At 43.6% G+C, this 19359-nt stretch overlaps 1 protein-coding gene across 1 annotated transcript in view; it reads right to left on the bottom strand.

Moving 5' to 3' along the window:
* The window catches only part of ARHGEF28 (Rho guanine nucleotide exchange factor 28), a 119614-nt gene extending 103693 nt beyond the window's left edge, over positions 1 to 15921 (bottom strand). The window contains exon 1 of the mRNA XM_049649633.1: positions 15580 to 15921. Coding sequence (XP_049505590.1) covers positions 15580 to 15664 — 85 coding nt within the window. The 5' untranslated portion in view covers positions 15665 to 15921. The remainder of the gene's footprint in view (positions 1 to 15579) is intronic.
* Between the last annotated feature and the right edge of the window lie 3438 nt (positions 15922 to 19359).

The following is a 19359-nucleotide window of genomic DNA, read 5'->3' as shown; positions in this document are numbered from 1 at the left end:
GAAGGATTTCAGAAACTATGATGTTCCAACATGATCAAGTGGCCTTGGGCCAGGTTCTCACTGCAGAGTGCCTAGAGAATAAACACCAACGCCAAGTGGGTCCCCAGCATTCTCGTCTCCCATTATGCTCCCTGCTCTGTAATGTGATCTATGGAACTCTACAAGGACTCCCCTGAAACAGAAGTTTGCATCAGCACTTCTTTGCTATACTAGACGCTCTGGTTTGGTGACACGAGAGACAAATGTGAATAAATGTATTTCACCCACAAGGAGGGGAGCTAGTAAGGGGGAGAGGGGAAAAGCAGCTGCAAATACCTCTCTTATTTCTGATATTTACAACTACCTCCAAGTGGGCAGGGAATAGTTAATAGCACGGACCAGTGCAGGGCCTCTGCAACCCGAGTTCTAATGAAATCCAACCCTCCCTCCCTAAGCTAAGGGCCTTGCAGCTTAAGGAAAATGCAGCCCAGTTGCCTGGTTATGTAAGAGACCCACACCCAGACACGAACCAGGCCGGCTAAGGCAGCCTTTTGCAAATGTGCTGCTGACCTGGTTTGGCCCACTCTGGGGGCCCAGCTCTTGCCTGCCATGGTCAGCAGAGGGCCTCTCGGTCCCGGTATCTCTTTACATTGGCCGGGCAGGTTGGTTTCTTTCCCTCATCCATTCGTTTAACTGGGCTTTAAACCCAGCAGTTGATGCATAGAGAAGGATTTATTGAGAACGACTAACTACCATGAGATGGGTAAAGGATGTTTGAGAGTTCAGTTCCCGGCACCTCCACCCCACTGAGACTGTGCCCCCAGAACTTAGTGGTCAGTTCTCCCTGCTCACCTTATGTGACCTAGGATAGCATTTGACACAGCTCATTGCTCTTTTCCCCTCTGCCTCCAGGACAAACCTGCCTTCTCTCTCTCTCTCTCTCTCTCTCTCTCTCTCTCTCAATCTCTCTCACCTTCCCTTCTCAGTCTCCCTCATCTTCTAAATTTTGGCAGGTTGCAGGATCCTAAGATCAATCGTCACATTCCCTCTACCTTTCTCTCTCCCTCTCCCACATCCCCTGGATCATCTAACAACATGGTCTCACAGATCACTGTATGATAATGACTCCTATAGTTTCACCTCCGACCCCAACCTCTCCCCTGAATCACAACCATGTCCTTAACATCTCCACAGAGTTGTCCAACATCCGCGAGGGCAAAACAGAACTCCTGACTTTCTCCCTTCTCCACGTGCTCCTCACAGTGAAGGGCAACTCTGCCTTTCCTTGGAGTCGCCTTGACTGTTCTCTTTCACAACCCAACAGATCCACAGTCCGGCCTTTTTTTTCCTTCCACCTCCAGCCACTGCCCTGCCAAGGTGAGTCACCACCATCTCGTGCTCAGCCCATTGCAAGATCACTGTCCCCTTAACTGGCCCCCTCGCTTCCACTTTTCTGCCCTTGACAACCTGCCCTCTGCAACATACAAAGGCAATCTCTTTACAAAGAAAACCAAATCATGTCTTGACTCTGCAAAATTCTCCAGGAGCTACCCATCTCATTTTGAGTACAAGCCAAACTTTACTCCAACCTACCGTGCCTTACTTACTAAGATAGCTCTAGGACCCACTTTAACATGGGCAGGGCGTGTCTGAGGAAGGTATATCCCCACACATGCAAGCAACTCGCAGACACCAATGGAGCGTTCTACAAACTCAGTTCTGACACTCTCCACCCAGAGATAACATCGGAATCCACAGGTTAAAGGCTCAGTCCTTAGGAGACTGCTCCCTACCCCCGATTCAACCGGATGCAAGTCCAGCTTGTCACCTACACTTCCGACCAACTAGCTATAAATCAGAGGTTGCCTCGAGCCCCTCTCCTTAGGTGTGATTAATTTGCCTGAGAGGTTCAAAGACCTGAGAATAGCATTTTACTAATTCAACTTCTGGTTTATTAGAAGTGAATATAACTCAGGAACAGCTACGTGGAAGAGATGCATAGGGCAAGGCATGGGGACCTTCTATGTTCTCTCAGTGCAATGCTATCTTGACACCTCTTCCTGTTTTCCATCCAGAAGCTCTCTGAATTGATTAAATTGATTAAATCTTCGGCCATTGGTAGGATGCGTGGGTGGCTCAGTAAGTTAAAACTCTCACTTTGACTCAGGTCATGATCTCGCGGTTCATGAGTTTGAGTCCCGAGTCAGGCTTTGCGCTGACAGCTGGGAGCTGGGAGCCTGCTTTGGATTCTATGTTTCCCTCTCTCTCTTCTCCTCTACAGCTCGCCCGCTCTCTCTCTCTCTCTCTCTCTTGCACGTGCACGTGTTCTGTCTCTCAAAAATAAACAAACATTAAAAAAATTTTTTTTGGCCATTGGTGACTGAACTCAATCTTCAGCCCATTTCCCCCTCCCTGGAGGCAGGGGCAGGGCTGGGGGGGGGGCACTAAAAGTTCCAACCTTGTAATCGCAAGGCCCATTCTCCTGGCAACTAGCCCCCAAATCTTAGGTCCAAAAGTCACGTCTTTATCACATTCACTGCTTAGGACATTCTAAGAGTTTTAGGAACTCTTTGCCAGAAACAGGAGAAAGCCCAAATATGTACTTCCTACTATAAATCACAATATCAGACTTATCCCATCTGCCCTTTCTCCTCACTGACCCAAACTCTCTGAAGCCTACCAATCACTCTACTCCAGCTACACTGCCCTTGCTATTCCACGCCTCCGGCCATTTGCACTTGCTATACTCTCTACCAGGATTGTTCTTCCCCTAGATAACCAGATGCTTTGCTTCCTCGCTTTCATCAGCTCTTTACTCACATGTTATCTTATCCAACAGGCTCTCCCAGGCCATTAGGTATATAAAACAACACCTCCCCCAACCACCTGCTCTCTTTTCCCTTATACCATTAATCATCACCTAACACATTATGTATTTATTATATATTGTGTTTCCTTGTACTAGAATTTAAACTCCCTCAGAACAGTGACATTGAATGCTTTCTCCACTATATCCCCAGGGCCTAGAACTACGTCAAGTACATAAGAGATACTTAATAAATATTATCTGAAGGCGTGAATACTCTTCATTAAGAAGAGAAACCTTGTACCAGGTACAACTAAGAGACTATTCCTTTCCCACCTGACAAATTTCCTCAGATTCTGTAAGTTTTCTTGCGAGCTGCTCAGCTGTTCTTGCTCTACACCTGGTTGTGAGGGGAGTATTGCTTTCTTATTTTTTCCATTCATTCCTTCATTCCCTTTTCCAACATTTACTGAGTGTCTACTGAATACCAGCCACCGTGCTACCTGTTGGGCCCTGCCCAGGTCCCTCAGCCTCCATCTCAGGCTCTTAAAAATATCTTTAAGTACAGTCATTATAAGACCACTTCCCCAGGAGGTCCCCTAACCAGGCTCTAAACAGCCACAAGCTGTTCTCCTTCTCTGAGCCCTTCCTGCCTGTTCCCCTCTGTGTTTTGTCCTATCTGATGTATCACACTCTGGAGACAGAAGTTTTATTTCGTTCCTCCTGGTAGGACAAGCAACTTCCTGGTTGGGGTCTGAGCTAAAAACAGATTCTCCCATTGTGCGGAACACTGCAGGTGGCAGGCGCTTCCTGTGCAACACCATCCGACGTGCCCGCGGGCAGCGGCAGCCCAAGAATTCCTCTTTCTTCTCTTTATTTTAAAAACCGGGTGGGGGCGCCTGGGTGGCTCAGTCGGTTGAGCGGCCGGCTTCGGCTCAGGTCATGATCTCGAGGTCAGTGAGTTCAGGCCCCGCGTCGGGCTCTGTGCTGACAGCTCAGAGCCTGGAGCCTGTTTCGGATTCTGTGTCTCCCTCTCTCTGATCCTCCCCCATTCATGCTCTGTCTCTCTCTGTCTCAAAAATAGATAAACATTAAAAAAAAAAAAAAACGGGTGATCACTCTTTTATTAAAGGAACAATGGACGATCAGGCAGATTTGCAAGGTAAAGGTACTAGGAAGATCAGGGGAAAGAAACCCAAAACATTAAAATGGAGACAAGAAAAACACTAGGTACTCCAAGAATCAGCATCTATTAAACACCTGCTCCATAACAGGTAATTATACTAGATAACACTGCTATTACAGCTAACACTGATACGAAGCTTTCTCTAAACCAGGCACTGTATCATTTCCATTTAATGGCTCATTTGATCCTCAGAATGATCCTTTGAAACAGTACTATTTCTTATTTCCATTTTTACAGAGTGAGAAACTGTGGTGCCATTTAAATAACTTCCCCAAACTAGTCAACGGCAGCTCCACGCAGGCACTCTGCTAGATGGTTCAAAATACTTTATTTAATAACTGGGCTTACTGAGTATCCCACTTGAGCTAAATAAAATGGCATTTCAGCAATGTCTGGCATTTTCCCATTAGGAACTTTCATTAATGTGTTACAATATGACTTGTGCCTACGTGTGTTTGTTCACTTCCTGAGCCCATGCTTTCTGCCTCTGTAGATCTGCTGCCGGAATAAGACAGTCTGAGTCTCACTGAGAAAACATTCATAGAACAGTAAGTAGAGGATTTCATTTTGTTCAGCCACGCAACAACGTACAAGGTAACTGAGAGCAAGACTGGAAAGATACACGGAGATGTTAGCTGCTCTCTTCTAGGTAATGGAGTACAACAAAGTGGCTTTTAATTTCAACTCTTTACTTTCCATATTTTCTCGAGTTCTAACAGTAACCGTTTTTACATGTAAAACAAAGGAAGAAATAGGCTGTGTCTTAAAAATGTGCCGATGTGAAAGAACGGCTGTGGAATCTCAGGCAAAATACCAGGTAATCGGTAAACCGACCGTATCAGGTAATACCCGTGTAAATGCATTAATTGGAAGTGTTTTCTGCAGGAGTACATAGGACTGTTCTGGCCCATCTGCGAGCCCAACTCTCCCTAGCCACCTGAGATGTTATCATGTTGGCTTTGTAGACAAGGAAGGTGAGGCCCAAAGAGAATGACTAACCCACTAAAGCTATTAAGTGACAGAACCAGAATGCAATTGGGGCCCAATGAGACAGCCTTTCTCACTGCAGCACGCTGGCCCCTGATTCCCAACTTGAAAGAGAACTTTTGCCAAATTCTGAAACTTACAGTAGCCCTTTCTGTCAATGGTCTCCGGGTGTTCCACAAGGATGAAAAACACTCACCGTCCTAAGTGAAAAGGAACATTTTCAGGGCTAGACTGCCATTTATCTCCTTGCTTATTCTTCCTCTAAGTTTCTGTTAGGATTTTCCTGATATTAGTCTTGGCCTGGAAAAATCTCTTGGCCTCATCCTTCTGAGTTGGACTTGAGGTTACAGAAAAGAGCCATCCACATTCTAAAATTATCCCCAGCCCAGGAATTTCCTGTGGGTCATAATGTAAAATGAAGTTACTCCGAAGATGTGCGTGTACACCAAGGCATGCCTGGGAGAATCCAGGGAACCTCTATCTACCAAAATAGAGTGGTTCTAACGTTGGTCCAAATGCCTACTTCATCCTCAGAACGTCCTCAGCCTCCTGGGATCCTGTGAAAGAAAAGGGAGCCCTGGGATAAGATCAGACCTCTCGACCTATTCTGTTAACAGTAAGAGCTAAGGACAAAAGTCAAGGGATTCCAAAGGTGCTGAGGTGAAAGCTGTTTTTCTAGCCCTCTCCCTCAGAACAACAATTTAAAAGCCTTTCTAAATAACAAGTTACAACTTGGTACTCTAAAATCAGATCCTAAAAGAAGCCCTATTCTGCTGTTCTGAAAGACCTCATTATCAAAATTATCCAAGATGAGAATAGGCCTTTTCCTAGTCATACACCAGAGGCGGGGGGGTGGGGGGGGAGATGCAGAGAAGGCTGAAGAGAGCAAGAAAACATTGTTCTTGGAGAACAGTAACAATTTTCTCCCAAATCTTTCCAAGTTCTCATTCCTAATTATAGTAACACAAAGTAGCCTTCAAGAGCACCTATGTTTATGTGTGCAAAAGCAGTTCAACTATGTAACTTTTTTCCACCCTTTCCACCCTGGCTTCTCCCAAGCTATCTGGGACATGTTCAGTCATGTGTTGTGATTAGACTTAACCAGCAATTCCTTTCCTTTTTTAAAAATTTTTATTTTTTTTTTAAGTCATCTCTACGCTCAACATGGGGCTCGAACTTGAGACCCTAAGATCAACAGTTTCATGCTCCTCCGACTGAGCCAGCCAGGTGGCCCAGCAATTCCTTTCCTTCTTGATGTAGCTGAGGCCTAAATCAAGTTAGTCTACACAAAGGAGCACTAAGTAAACCAAAGGGGGAAAAAAAGAGCACATCATACAACCACCAGGACAGAAGTGAAAGACGTCAAATAAACTGGCAGGACTTTGACAAGACCTTTCCTGTTAACTGTAGAGAAAAAATACAAACTAACTGATAAGGAAGATGCTCCTATATGTCATCATCACAAGAAACCCTATGAATAATTCATATCCTGGATTATCTTATAGAAAAAAAAAAAACCAATGGCACATAAAAATGATTATATCCACTTCAGAAGTCACATGGAGCTCCAATTCCCCAGCACCCATCTGTAGAGCTATGTGTTTTTGCCCCACTTAACATCCCCAAAAGTAACTAAGTTCCACTACCAAAAAGGAACTATGTTAATGAAATGGAGAATTCTCCACTAAATTCTTCACTTGTTGGGGGGGATCAATGACATTAGTTTCAGGTGAATAACAAGGATTTGATATTTGTATATATTGCAAAATGCTCACACTAAGTCCAGTTAACATCCATCGTCATACACATATTTTTTCTTGTGGCGAGAACTTTTAAAATCTACTCTCTTACCAGCTTCCAAATACCTCTCACTTATTTTTGTGTGCTCAACATGTCGATTGAATGAATGAATGAATCAATCAATCAATCAATCAATGATGAAAGCCAAGCGCTGCTTGGCATTCCTCCTAACTGTTCTGGGTTTCTCCCAGATAGGAAACTCTACTTGATTTCTGAAAGGATTCAGAATCCTGAGCAACTCTGGGAACCCCTGGGTAAATTAGTATGAATGATAGCTGGATATGACATTTGTTAGAATTCATAACGGGGTTTTCATTGGCAGGGACAAAAGAGATCAAAGAAATGAGACATGTGGTTTCCTTGCCTGGGGGGAACTCAGCGTTGATGGGCTTTTGTACTTCCACATGGGGCTCTGAAGGAGACCACCTTACAGACTGCCCCACACCATCACAAGGGAAACCACTGCCAAGAACACTTAGTGGGAGAGTGAGGTCAGGCAGCAGGGCCAGCTTTCCCAAGCTGCTCCCACTTGCCTAAGTGGGGGGAATGGGTCCCTAAGATCCCACAGGCCTGTGAGAGGAGTATTAATGGCTGAGTAGAGTACTTGTGGCCTGCCATGGGCCCGCCACAGCACCAAGGAAAGGACCCTGGAGCAGATATCTCTAGAGAAACACCCGAGCCAGCAGCCTGGGACAGAGATCCCAAGTTTTATATAGTATAACAAGGGTGAGGCCAAGTCAGTGAAGGAGAAGTCACCAGGAGAAATCTAGACTAACACCAGGGAGAGGATACAGTTGCAGGACATTGGTCAAAGATGTCATGGCACGCCATAAAAAACATTCATGCCTTAGGGAAGAGCCCAGGCCAGCAGATCTGTAGCAGATACCAGGAGGACCCACGGGACATTCAAAAATTAGGCCTCTTCTAAATGCCCCCATCCTCAACAGAAAAATCACATTCTATACCAGCTTGGCCAGAAAGAGGACGATCAGAAAGAAATTGGATAAACTGGATATTTTACTTGGAGAGACTGAACAGCAAAAATAATGGTTTCTATTATTACATCATACCAAGTTTTCTGTATTAGACTAAAATACATCCTTTCCCCTCCCCACCGTCTGGAGTATAGGACTTCATAACAATATCAGCTCTATTACAGGCAAAATAAAGGAACCAAGATAAAATGAAAAAGTATCTGGGTATAGTGTGAGTAAATTTGTGCCAAAATATGCTTTAAATATTTACTTCTGTGATCCAAGCAGTAGAGTTGTGAAAACAGGTCACCCGGCTCTGTCCTCAAGGAATTCACTGTCTTAGCGTGAGACATTCAATACTAGCTGCAACGCACCAATGAAGGGGCTATGATAAAAACATGCAAAAGCCAAAGTGGCAAGGATAAGTTTACTGCAGCATCATTCGTTCCAAATTGTGGAAGCAGCCCAGCTGTCCATCAATCAATGAATGGATAAAAAAGATGTGCTGTATATACATAATGGACTATCACTCAGCCATTAAAAAGAATGAAATCTTGTCATTTGGAACAACATGGATGGAGCAAGGGGTTATAATCCTTAGCAAAGAAAGTCAGAGAAAGACAAATGCCATATGAGCTCGCTCATATGTGAAATTTGAGACACAAAATAAATGAGTGAAGGAACAAAAACGACAGACAAATCAAGAAACGGACTCCACAGGGCACCTGGGTGGCTCAATGAGTTAAGTGTCTGACTTCTGATTTCAGCCCAGGTCATGATCTCACACTTCATGGAATCAAACCCCGCATCAGGCTCTGTGCTAAGTGAGGAGCCTGCTTAGAAATCTCTTACTCCCTCTCTCTGCCCCTCTGCCTGCCCCTCCCTCCCTCCCTCCCTCCCTCCCTCCCTCTCTCTCACACACACACACACACACACTAAAAAAAAAATACATTAAAAAAAAAAAAAAGAAAGAAAGAAAGAAAGAAAGAGAGCCCTAACTACAGAGAACCAACCGATGGTTACCAGAGGGGAGGTGGATGGATAGATGGGGGAAAGAGGAGATGGGGATTAAAGAGTACACTTATAATGAGAAAATAAATTCTAAAAATTTTTAAGAATGATGAACTCAGGGAATTCAGAGGTCTTGCAGAAAAACAAACAAGCAAAAAAAAACCTTCAAGCTGTGTCTTACAGAACAAGTTGAGAGATTACATACATAATCTCATAAAAATAAAAGAGGGAGAGAAAAGATTTACTGAAAGCATGTGAGGACATGTCACAGAACCAAGGGAATTTAACAACCAAGCCTTGAGAGGGAGGCACCTGGGCCACAACAGGACCTCAGAGAAGAGAGCAAGGGCCTGGAACCTAGCAGGACCTTATCACGCAACTGCTTCTCTCTTTACACGTAGTCCTCAGGGTTTCCTCCTACCACAGACTGCTTTCTCCCAACAAACGGCCTCTACTCCCACCTTCCAGCACTGCCTCCCATGAAAGGCAATATGTCCCTCCTAACCCCAATCTGAAGAATCCCAAAGAGGGACTCTCAATGACCAAGGAGAGGCACTATGATTGGTTCAATCTGAGTGGGATGATGCCCAGCCCACCGCATCAAAGAAGGCAAGGTCACATGAGAAGGTGCCAGCATCATTTGGACCTATGGCCAGAACAGTGGAGGGGCCACCCTCGAAATAATCTGAATGTTCAGCAAAGGGAAGGAGGATGGTAGGCCGACAAGAATAATTATCTAGGCCCATGCAACATTTGCCATCACTCTTCATGTCCATAACCCCAGGAGTCAACAGTGTATGAGTCTGGGATATGTTCCATCACTTTAATAAATTCTTTGTAGTCTGACTCTGCTCCTTTGGAGGGATCACTTACCTATTAAAACCCCACCAGGTCACCACAGGCTATTAAAATGACAGCCCTTTCAAACCAACATCCCTCAGTTTGAACTGCTCTCTTTGCCTTGAACTTCAACAGTAATTTTTCCTGACTTCTACGGGATTTATCACTTTCTGCCTTAATATATCTGAATAAACAACTACTAGTTCTTGCCCCAAAGTTGAGAGGTAGGGAGGAGTCCCTAAACATGGGGTGATAAATTCGAATAGTTCCTCCCTTCCACTTACAGGGATTAGTGTAGAAATCACCTCGACCAAGAATTTAAACCACCCCCCCAAAAAGAAAAAAAAAAATCAGTTTCAAAAATGTGGCCAAGTATTTGTTTAACTAAAGGGAGCCATGAGGCTCCCTATGTTGTTTGGCAAAGGGCTCGTAACTGGCATCCTTTCCTCTGCCGACCAAGGTTTCCAAGCAGACTCTGAAATTAAAACCACCCTGCTCTCCAGTTAGACAGTATCTTCATTGTGAACCAACAAAATCTTAGCAGGTTATGTCACCTTCAATAAAATGTTTCTCTTCCTCAATAAGGATTTCTGTGGTGACCTATTCCCCCGATGGTGGTCAGGCATCTTTTTGGGGAATTCCAGAACTGAATACACACAGGCACACGGAAGTCTACACGTATGTTCAAAGAAACTTCGTGAAAGGAAGAAAGGAAAACATGGACCAGAACGAGTAAAGCCATGATATACAAGTCATTCGCCTTTAAAAATTACCTTTCAACCTGTTGAAATGTCATCATACTTTGAATACTCACTGCATCAGGGGATTATTTTTCAGGCTATGTACCTGCCCTCCTCAATGAGCTCACAGGAAAGGCCCAAACAGTGCTGGGATGATTCTGTGTCCATTGCCAGCAAACTCACTCCCTCTAACTTCATCTTTCTGTCTGATACAAACCTGTGAACTTTCCAGGACACACTGGAAGCTCCCCCATCCCATCCTCTTCTCAAGGCACCCTGCCTCTTTCTCTCCTCAGCCCAGCACCTAGCACGGCACATATGTGTTCATCTCTTCCCACCCAAACGACAATGTGTGGCACTACTATATACATAAGGGAACAGATCTACGAAGACGTAGAAACCCCTCTACCACTTTGCTCCTCCCAGGTTTTCACTGCTACTTCTCTTTCTAGTCAATGATTCACAGAAGAGGGAGTAGCTAATATGGCGAGACAAAATGGCACCCTTTGAATGTAGGGAGCTACTCACGGGAGTTCTCCTCCACCAAGCGGGGTACAACAACCCGAGAGGAACGAAACCTCTCAAGTCAATGTCCTTGATGTAGGACTGGCTCTTCACTTATTAGCTCTGATCTTGGACCCCTCATTTCCCTACTATGAGCCTCACAGCCCCCAATACAAATAAATGAAGCAGATAACTGCACCTATTTAACATACAGATCTTTTACAAACTAAGTCATGTGAAAAACACTTTATCTGGACATCACTTATGTATTCACTCTCCTTCCTTACTCCACCATTGGTTACTGTTCCCTGCACTTCCCAGCACAGCCACAGGAATCACTTTAAAACTCACTGAGCTTCAGTTTCCTCGCTTGGAAGCCAGAGGTAGTAGCCACCTGACAGAGTTATTTTGAGAATCAGGTATCATTTATGTACGGCACCTACCACAGCTTAGTTAACAGTGGCTATGATGATTAATTAAGTGCCACACAAATCTTATTTTGACTATAGCTACAGAAAACATGGTACTGTCTAAGGTCTCCAAGGTTGTGAAGCTTTCTGATAGGCACTGCCTCCTTTGGCAACAAGAGACCAGTTTTTCACGAGCAAACAGGGGGGCAAAAGCCCTCTTTCATACTTTGTGTAATTAGAGAGGCACAGGACATAAGCTGGAGTAGGAGAGTGACAGAAGTTGCCTAAGTGGATGAAACACACAAAGAACAGTTGAACGTTTTCTGGGCCCTGGTGATGCGAATTAAAGAATACATCTTAAAGACTGAAGAATAATTATGGTTAACTTAGGTAAGGTCCAATCCCTGGATTTTTTCACCTTTGATTTATAAACATTAATTTCCTTGGTTCAATCTCCTACCGAAACCAACGAAACAAGAGTCCAGGCATTCCTCGAGTCTCTGAAGCAGAACGGTCAAGGATTCTAGCCCACCCCAATCATTAACCACACAGCTCCCAGTACAGCCTGTCCTGGCCATGAAATGACAAGGGGCAACTTTCAAGAATCCCAGGATACTTCTGAGGCAGCTTGTTTTTTAAATGCTTGCACCCTCCGCTTACGTCACATTCCCTTCTAGATGTGGCCATTTCCAAAGGCACTGCTTCTAAGTTAGTCCTTTTCTCTTCCATGCTGACAGCATGAGGGGAAGAAAGCACTATATTCACTTTTTAGTTGATGTAGGTATTGGTGGGTTTCTGCTCATCTCGCTTTCCTGTTTTTACCAAACCTTCTCTATTTTCCCAGCTCTCTAAACAAGCCAGGAATGTGTATGTGTGTCTATTAGAGAATGGTGATAATAAGGACAAGATGGAGTATTAAAAGACAGAATACTAACTAGGGGGATCAGGACAGAGAAATCAGAGTGAATAAAAGAGAACATTTCTGGGGTGCCTGGGTGGCTCACTTGGTTAAGCAGCCAACTTCAGCTCAGGTCATGGTCTCATGGTTCACGAGTTCAAGCCCTGCATCGGTCTTTGTGCTGACACCTCAGAGCCTGGAGACTGCTTATTCTAGGTCTTTCTCTCTCTCTCTCTCTCTTCTCTCTTTCTCTCTGCTCCTTCCCTGCCTGTGCACTCTATCTCAAAATAAATATTTACCAAAAACAACAGTATTACCAACAAAATACGAGAAGTTTGCTAATAAGGCAGAAATCCCAAGTCTCCAAACCTCCTTCCTGACTTCCCAAGTGACCAGAACTTAGCTTCTAAGAATGCTGTTGGTGATAACTAGAAGAAAGAGCAAGAAATACAAGCCACCTTAGTTTTAAAGACCTATGATAATTAGGTCACCCTACAAGAGACCAGAGACCACAGTTCTGGCACAAACAGGCCACTGGGCTGAAAAAAATCCAGTTTCCTGGTGTTTCTTCTGGTATACAGACATAGCATGCCCAGGTGTTGTGAGATGTGCAATCCATCCTTAGTGCTAAGATCCCTGTAAGCAGGGACGGTACCTGTCCGGTTCACCACTTTGCCCCACCTTCTACGACAATGCCTGCTATTCTGGAAATGCCTGTTGAACACATAATTCTCCATCACTTCACCTCTTTGGGCCCATAACCCTCATCTATAAAACGAGGCAGGGAGACCAGGTCACCTCTAAGGCATATGGTTCTGGGACTCTGTCGAGCCAACACTGCAGTGTGACCAAACCCAATCTTCACAGCTAGGCCGTCATCATTTAAGTGTATTTATTTTGAGAGAAAGAGAGAGAGAGAGCATGCACACATGCACAAGCAGGGGAAAGGCACAGAAAGAATCCCAAGCAGACTCTGCACTAACAGCACAGAGCCCGACATGGGTACTTGATCTCACAAACCATGAGATCATGACCTGAACTGAAATCAAGAGTTGGATGCTTAACCAACTCAGCCACCCAGGCCCCCATCGGCCATCATCATTTAATGAAAAAAGCAAGCAGGAGACACAGACGATTCTCTGCTATCAATTTTATTTCCACTTGTCATTTATTATCTGCAAATAGTTTATGATTTTCGAATCCCAAATACCAGCTTTCACTTTAACTGAGTTTAATATAGTTTAACATAGCTATGTTGTGACTTTTTGCTGTACCTCACACTGGCTGTGTTCCAATTTTAGATTTCAAAGGGCAGCGTGATTAATGTGTGCCCTACACCCCCAGTGGACTCACAAACTTCTCCACCGGCCTCCTCATCGTTAATCCCACATCTCTCCCAGTTGTGAGGCTATGCAGGTCCCCAGAAACACAGACATCCACTCAGTCTACCAGGCACAAAAACATACGAAGATTATTCCCCAAGCTGGAATGAGGTTAAATGAGCACAAAGATCTAATAATCCTACAGAACAGCAACCTGCCTTCAAGCAGTTCTCACCATACCAGAGTAACGCTCCAAAGAATTAATGACATAGTGTATCTCCCCACTTTAAGTAATTTAGAAGTTTATAAAAAATTATTCGGGGTGGTGGGGGGCGCGTGGGTGGCTCAGTCAGTTAAGCATCCGACTTCGGCTCAGGTCATAATCTCACAGTTTGTGAGTTGGAGCCCCACATCGGGCTCTGTGCTAACAGCTCAGAGCCTGAAGCCTGCTTCACATCCTGTGTCTCCCTGTCTCTCTGCCCCTGTCCAGCTCACTCTGTCTGTGTGTCTGTCTCTCTCAAAAATAAACATTAAAAACATTTTTTTTAATTATTTGGATGTAATTTCAAACTTCCAGACAAGTTAGAAAAATAGCACAAAGAACACCATTATATTATCGTTACCCAGATTTATCTATTGTTAACATTTTACTCCATTTTCTGTATATGCCTGAGCTCGCTTTTACATGCACGTGCTTGTGCTCTCTCTTAGGTAAAGTTTTTCCTCCTGAACGATTTAATGGTAAGTTGCATTTATCATGGTCCCTTGCCCCAAAGAAGAAATTAAGTTTTAAAACTCAAACAGAAAAGTGGAATGTTGTACAACATTTTTTAAGTCCCCAGTACGAGATTTTCAAGGATCGTAGCAGAGCCGTAAGGGGACTTTGTTAAGGTTGAGGCTTTCTACCACCTCTGGATGTCTAACCAATGTTAATCCTGGGGGTGGCCTTGACCCCAGCCAAAGAGAAAGGGGACACACACACACACACACACACACACACACACAAATATCACCCCTCTATTTTATTTTAGAAGGAAAAAGGTCCTTGAGGCAAACCAGCTATGTTGACAACTGCCAGCCTCCATTTTTCTCAGCCAAAATTTGCCCAGGGTGATTCCGTAGGTCATGCTGTTCTAGAGAATACAAAATTCTGCTCCCTAACAATGCTACAGGGACAGTCCACTTTCAGAAACAGCTCTTCTGCCTTCAAGCTCATGAAAATGTTCCCTTGTCCTTGAATTAAAAACATAACCACATAACTCCCCACCTAAGATAAGGGGCAGAATGGAGGACTACCTTTCCTGCTCTGGTAAACGTCAGAAAACAACAACTGTCACCTGCTGAGGGCCGGGGATGGGGCAGTAAATATTCAGGATACCTCACTACACCCTAACACTAACTTGTCCCTAGATTTCCAAGGACTGTACGATAAGAATGAGTTGCAAGGGGGAATAAGTGGTATAAACTGACTGCGTTATTAATCATGCTACAAATAAATGACTTTTCCTCCGACAGTAAAGCGTTTTGTACTCTTGCTAATTAGTAATAAACTTTTTAATGTAGGACTATATCCCCTGGAGATGCACAGGCTTTCTTGTTTAAATCGCTTCCTTAAAATCCCTTTCTTAGAACGACTATAAAATCAACAGTATAAAATGGAACACTTTTCTTAGGCAAAGAATTAAAAACAAACACAAACAAAAAAACCACCCACTTGAAAACAAATACCAAAGAAGCAGAAACTGGATACTGAATATGTACACAGTTCTTTAAATCAACAGGACTCTCCATTATCAAGGTAACTCCAAGGTAACTCCGATAAAGTGAGTCTGAAACATTTACCTTGTACTAAACTCCCTCCCACACACTTTTTTTTAAAAAAGAGAATTGCACGTGCATAATTCAGCACAAAGGCAGAGTCAAAGTGAAAGGAACCTAAGAACCCGTAGGTTTACCTCAGAAGCCTATCTGCAAAGTATTTTTAGAGTTAGAGTTTTATAAAGACATGTATAAACTTGCAGTTCATCAGACAACAGTCTGGCAAAGCAATGAGGAAAAGAAAGGTAAGAATACGAAAATCCCTAGCTTGGCTCTGAGGGAAATAAAAGATTCCGGGATCTACCTTGCTTGGACGCCCTCCGCCGAATCTTCATTTTGGGGAAGGAAGGCCATGAGTAGTTAAAGGGGGAGTCCGAGTCCGAATCCATCTTTTTGTTTTGCTTAAATCAACAGATTCAACAGGAGAGACTCAGGAAGAACTGTGGGCGTCCCCCGCCAGGAGGCGAGTCTACCGTGTGATGTCAAAGGAAGGAATGGGGCTGGGTGAAAAGCTCCCGAACACGGGGAGGGAGAGGCAATAAACGTTTTGCTTCCTTTAGGCGTCCAGGCATGTAGACTGAGAAGGAGGCTGTAAATATTAAAGCCAAACGAAGGAAGTGAAAGAGGAGAGAGAGGCAGCTAAGGGTTGTACTGGTACATCACAGTCCAGTTATTCAAAAGGTCACTGGGAGCAAATGAATCATTAACTCCCCTCTTCTTGTGGCTGGAAATGGAAATTAAGAAGAAAGGTAACTGAATTCAAAAAGAGCGGCCTGTGCTTCAAGAAAAGCCTCCAAATGCACTTGTTTTGTTCTGGAGCTGGAGTATCGTTTACAGAAAAGCCACCCTGCACAGTGATGTAAAGGTTGAGGTTTACAAGTGTGGACAGCCAGAGAGCTCAGTACACAGGCAAATAAAAGCCATCACACTCAAGGCGAGGAGTTTTCCAGAGCAATCTGTTCTTTCATAGCATTGACAGTGTCAGCAGATTTTCAGATTCTAGGGCCAAAACAACTCTGATAATTCATTTAACAATCTAGTCTCCCTACACTTTTAATGCTACAGTAGCTGGAAGCTTTTACTGTTACAGACAATTCTACTCATTAAATACATGCAAAGTCCTCTACTAGTGTTCAGCACAATTGGGGGCATTCTTCAGCTGTCACTAAGTTTGGCTTCAATCTTTAGGATTGGGGTACCTTTAGAGCTTGGCTCTAACCCTACAGTCCCTCTCAACAGAGCTAGTGACTAAGTTACCACAAACCAAGAGTTCCTACAGGTTCCGCTTAATGAGCCTCTGGTAATTAGCATTCAGTACAAGCCCATCACCACCTCCACCTAAACCGAACACTACGCAAAGTCACTTCCCTGCTCTCCACAAGCACACCAATACATGGGACCCACAGAAGTTCAAGCAAAGCAGCCAAGAGCTGTGGCAGAAAAAAAAAAACACACACCAAGTCTCAGAGGGGAGCCTCTTCTAAGCATTTATTTTGTATCATTGATAGCAGGAAATGGTGTGTTTTCTTTTGTGACGTCATCTGCCACCCAAATAAACTAAGACTGTGGAAACGATATGAAGGCCTGCGTGACTCTGCAGATCTGAAGCATAGCAATAGGTGTCATAATTAATATTCCTTTTCACCACAATGATTTCCCAAATTGTTGACTTGATCATGCCACGCTGTCAGAAAGAGATGCGTAATCTGCTCCATAATAGCTAATCCCGTCTGATTGGGTGGGGAGTAGGTGAGAGGGCCAGATGGAACTGGATCAAGGGGAGAAACCACTTAATTTCCAATTCAAATCAAAATTAGAATTACATGAATCGCGGTTGTGTTTTTATATGGTTTGCTACATAAATACCACATACAAATATAACAAAATGCAACTAGGAGACAGTCGTAAGCATTACAACGGAGTCAAAATAAACATTAATACATGTTTTACTTTGTGGCCTTTTATTTGAAAAATACTTTTCTTAATTAGCTAGGTGCAATTCTAAGAATAAATTATTCTCAAGCCTTGTACCAGGTAAGAGAGTTTTAGTCCACATGGATCTTGAGCAAGAAAATAAAATCTTGAAGGTGAGTGTTTCTTTTTTTTTTTTTTTTTTTAAATTTTTTTTTTCAACGTTTTTTATTTTTTTTTGGGACAGAGAGAGACAGAGCATGAACGGGGGAGGGGCAGAGAGAGAGGGAGACACAGAATCGGAAACAGGCTCCAGGCTCCGAGCCATCAGCCCAGAGCCCGACGCGGGGCTTGAACTCACGGACCGCAAGATCGTGACCTGGCTGAAGTCGGACGCTTAACCGACTGCGCCACCCAGGCGCCCCGAAGGTGAGTGTTTCTATTCATTCTCTAGGTTTTAAAGCTTAGAAACGTGCCAGGGACGCTATGGGCATGTGATGAATGAATGATGTACACTTACTTAACCTGTGGATAGAGAAGCTTTACATGTCATTCTGTAGTATTTTTAATATCCTGATTGAAAATAGGTGTTTAAAAAAATTTTTTTAATCAGCTATAGGTGATACACAATGTTATATTAGTTTCAGGTGTAGAAGAGTGCTATACACTCTTCTGTAGCTACCATACAATGCTATTAGAGTACCAATGACCACATTCCCTACACCACAGAAAATAGGTAGCTTCACAAGACTTCCTGTAGCTTTATGTTAAGTGTTTTAAAGTATCGTTGTGTTTTACTCATCACAATAGTATCTTTATTTGACAAAATAAAACAACAGTACTGGTGAGTGGACCAAGCCCACTGTTCTCCAAGGTTCCAGGCAATACTTCAGATGTACATAGATCCTTGGATGCCTCAGAGATGTCTGCAGACCAAAGAAAGGGAACGTCCACCTGTTTAGACAATCATCAAACTGAAATGAAAGTGTTGGACCAGGAGATAATATTATCTTTCTCATTTGCCATGCGTGGTTAAGTTTTAGAGCCACTTGGGGCGCCTCGGTGGCTCAGTCGGTTAAGCGTCCAACTTCGGCTCAGGTCACGATCTCGCGGTATGTGAGTTCGAGCCCCGCGTCAGGCCCTGTGCTGACGGCTCAGAGCCTGGAGCCTGTTTCAGATTCTGTGTCTCCCTCTCTCTCTGACCCTCCCCCGTTCGTGCTCTGTCTCTCTCTGTCTCAAAAACAAATAAACGTTAAAAAAAAAAAAATTAAAAAAAAAAAAAGTTTTAGAGCCACTTAACCAGGATCAATCCCAGGTCAACAAACTACTAGAGCTGCTCCCTTCTTGACCATTGGTGACAGATAAGAAGAAAGTCAGGACAATCCCAAGAGAAACATGATAAAGTCTTTGTAAAACACATTTCTAGTAGCTGAGATGCCAAGTAGATCCATCTTAATCTAGTTTTCCCCAAAGCACAGTCCTTGGTGACCAATTGCATATCACTTGATTATTGATGTGAAAATTATTCTGACAATAAAATAGAACTACCCAAAAAATACATGTGAGAAGCCTAACAATATTTTCTACTCTTATTTGATGCACCAATATTTTTAAAGAACGAAATTCCTGCCACTGACCAGCTATATAACATTGAGTTACCACATAAAATTAAAGAGAAAATATTGTTTGCATCCCTCTATTTTTAGGCCAGTTCATTTTCTTGCTCACCAAAGAACTTCTCCCAAATCTGGGTCATTTATCATGTTTCCTGGAGTACTCAACTTTGTCCCCTGTCATACCAATATGACTGCATTTAAATCAATTCAAGATGTTATTTATATCTCGTTCACATTCAATGGCTTAAATTCTTTGCTTTCTCTGGCTGATTCCAACTGCAGGTGGAGGAATTCAATGGTAGGTCCCCCAAGGGCCACTTTCTCACCCGCTATCATACAACTATTATGATGCCCGGGTGTGAATGATTTCATCAGCTTTACTGTGCCTCCTGTAATTAGAAAATCCTTTGTTTAGAAAATTACCTCCATTGGGTGGCAAACATGCAGGGCAGATGCTGCTGAAGTTTCAGCTCTCTGCAAGACCCACAGAGAAGGGAAGCTTCCCTTCATTCTCCTTGTGTCATGATGGCATGCTACCTACCTTTCAATCTTGGTAA

This window comes from Panthera uncia (assembly GCF_023721935.1).
Source record: "Panthera uncia isolate 11264 chromosome A1 unlocalized genomic scaffold, Puncia_PCG_1.0 HiC_scaffold_17, whole genome shotgun sequence".
In the NCBI taxonomy this organism is placed as follows: Eukaryota; Metazoa; Chordata; class Mammalia; order Carnivora; family Felidae; genus Panthera; species Panthera uncia.
Note: the sequence above shows the minus strand (reverse complement) of the source record. Positions and strands in the feature narration are given on the sequence as shown.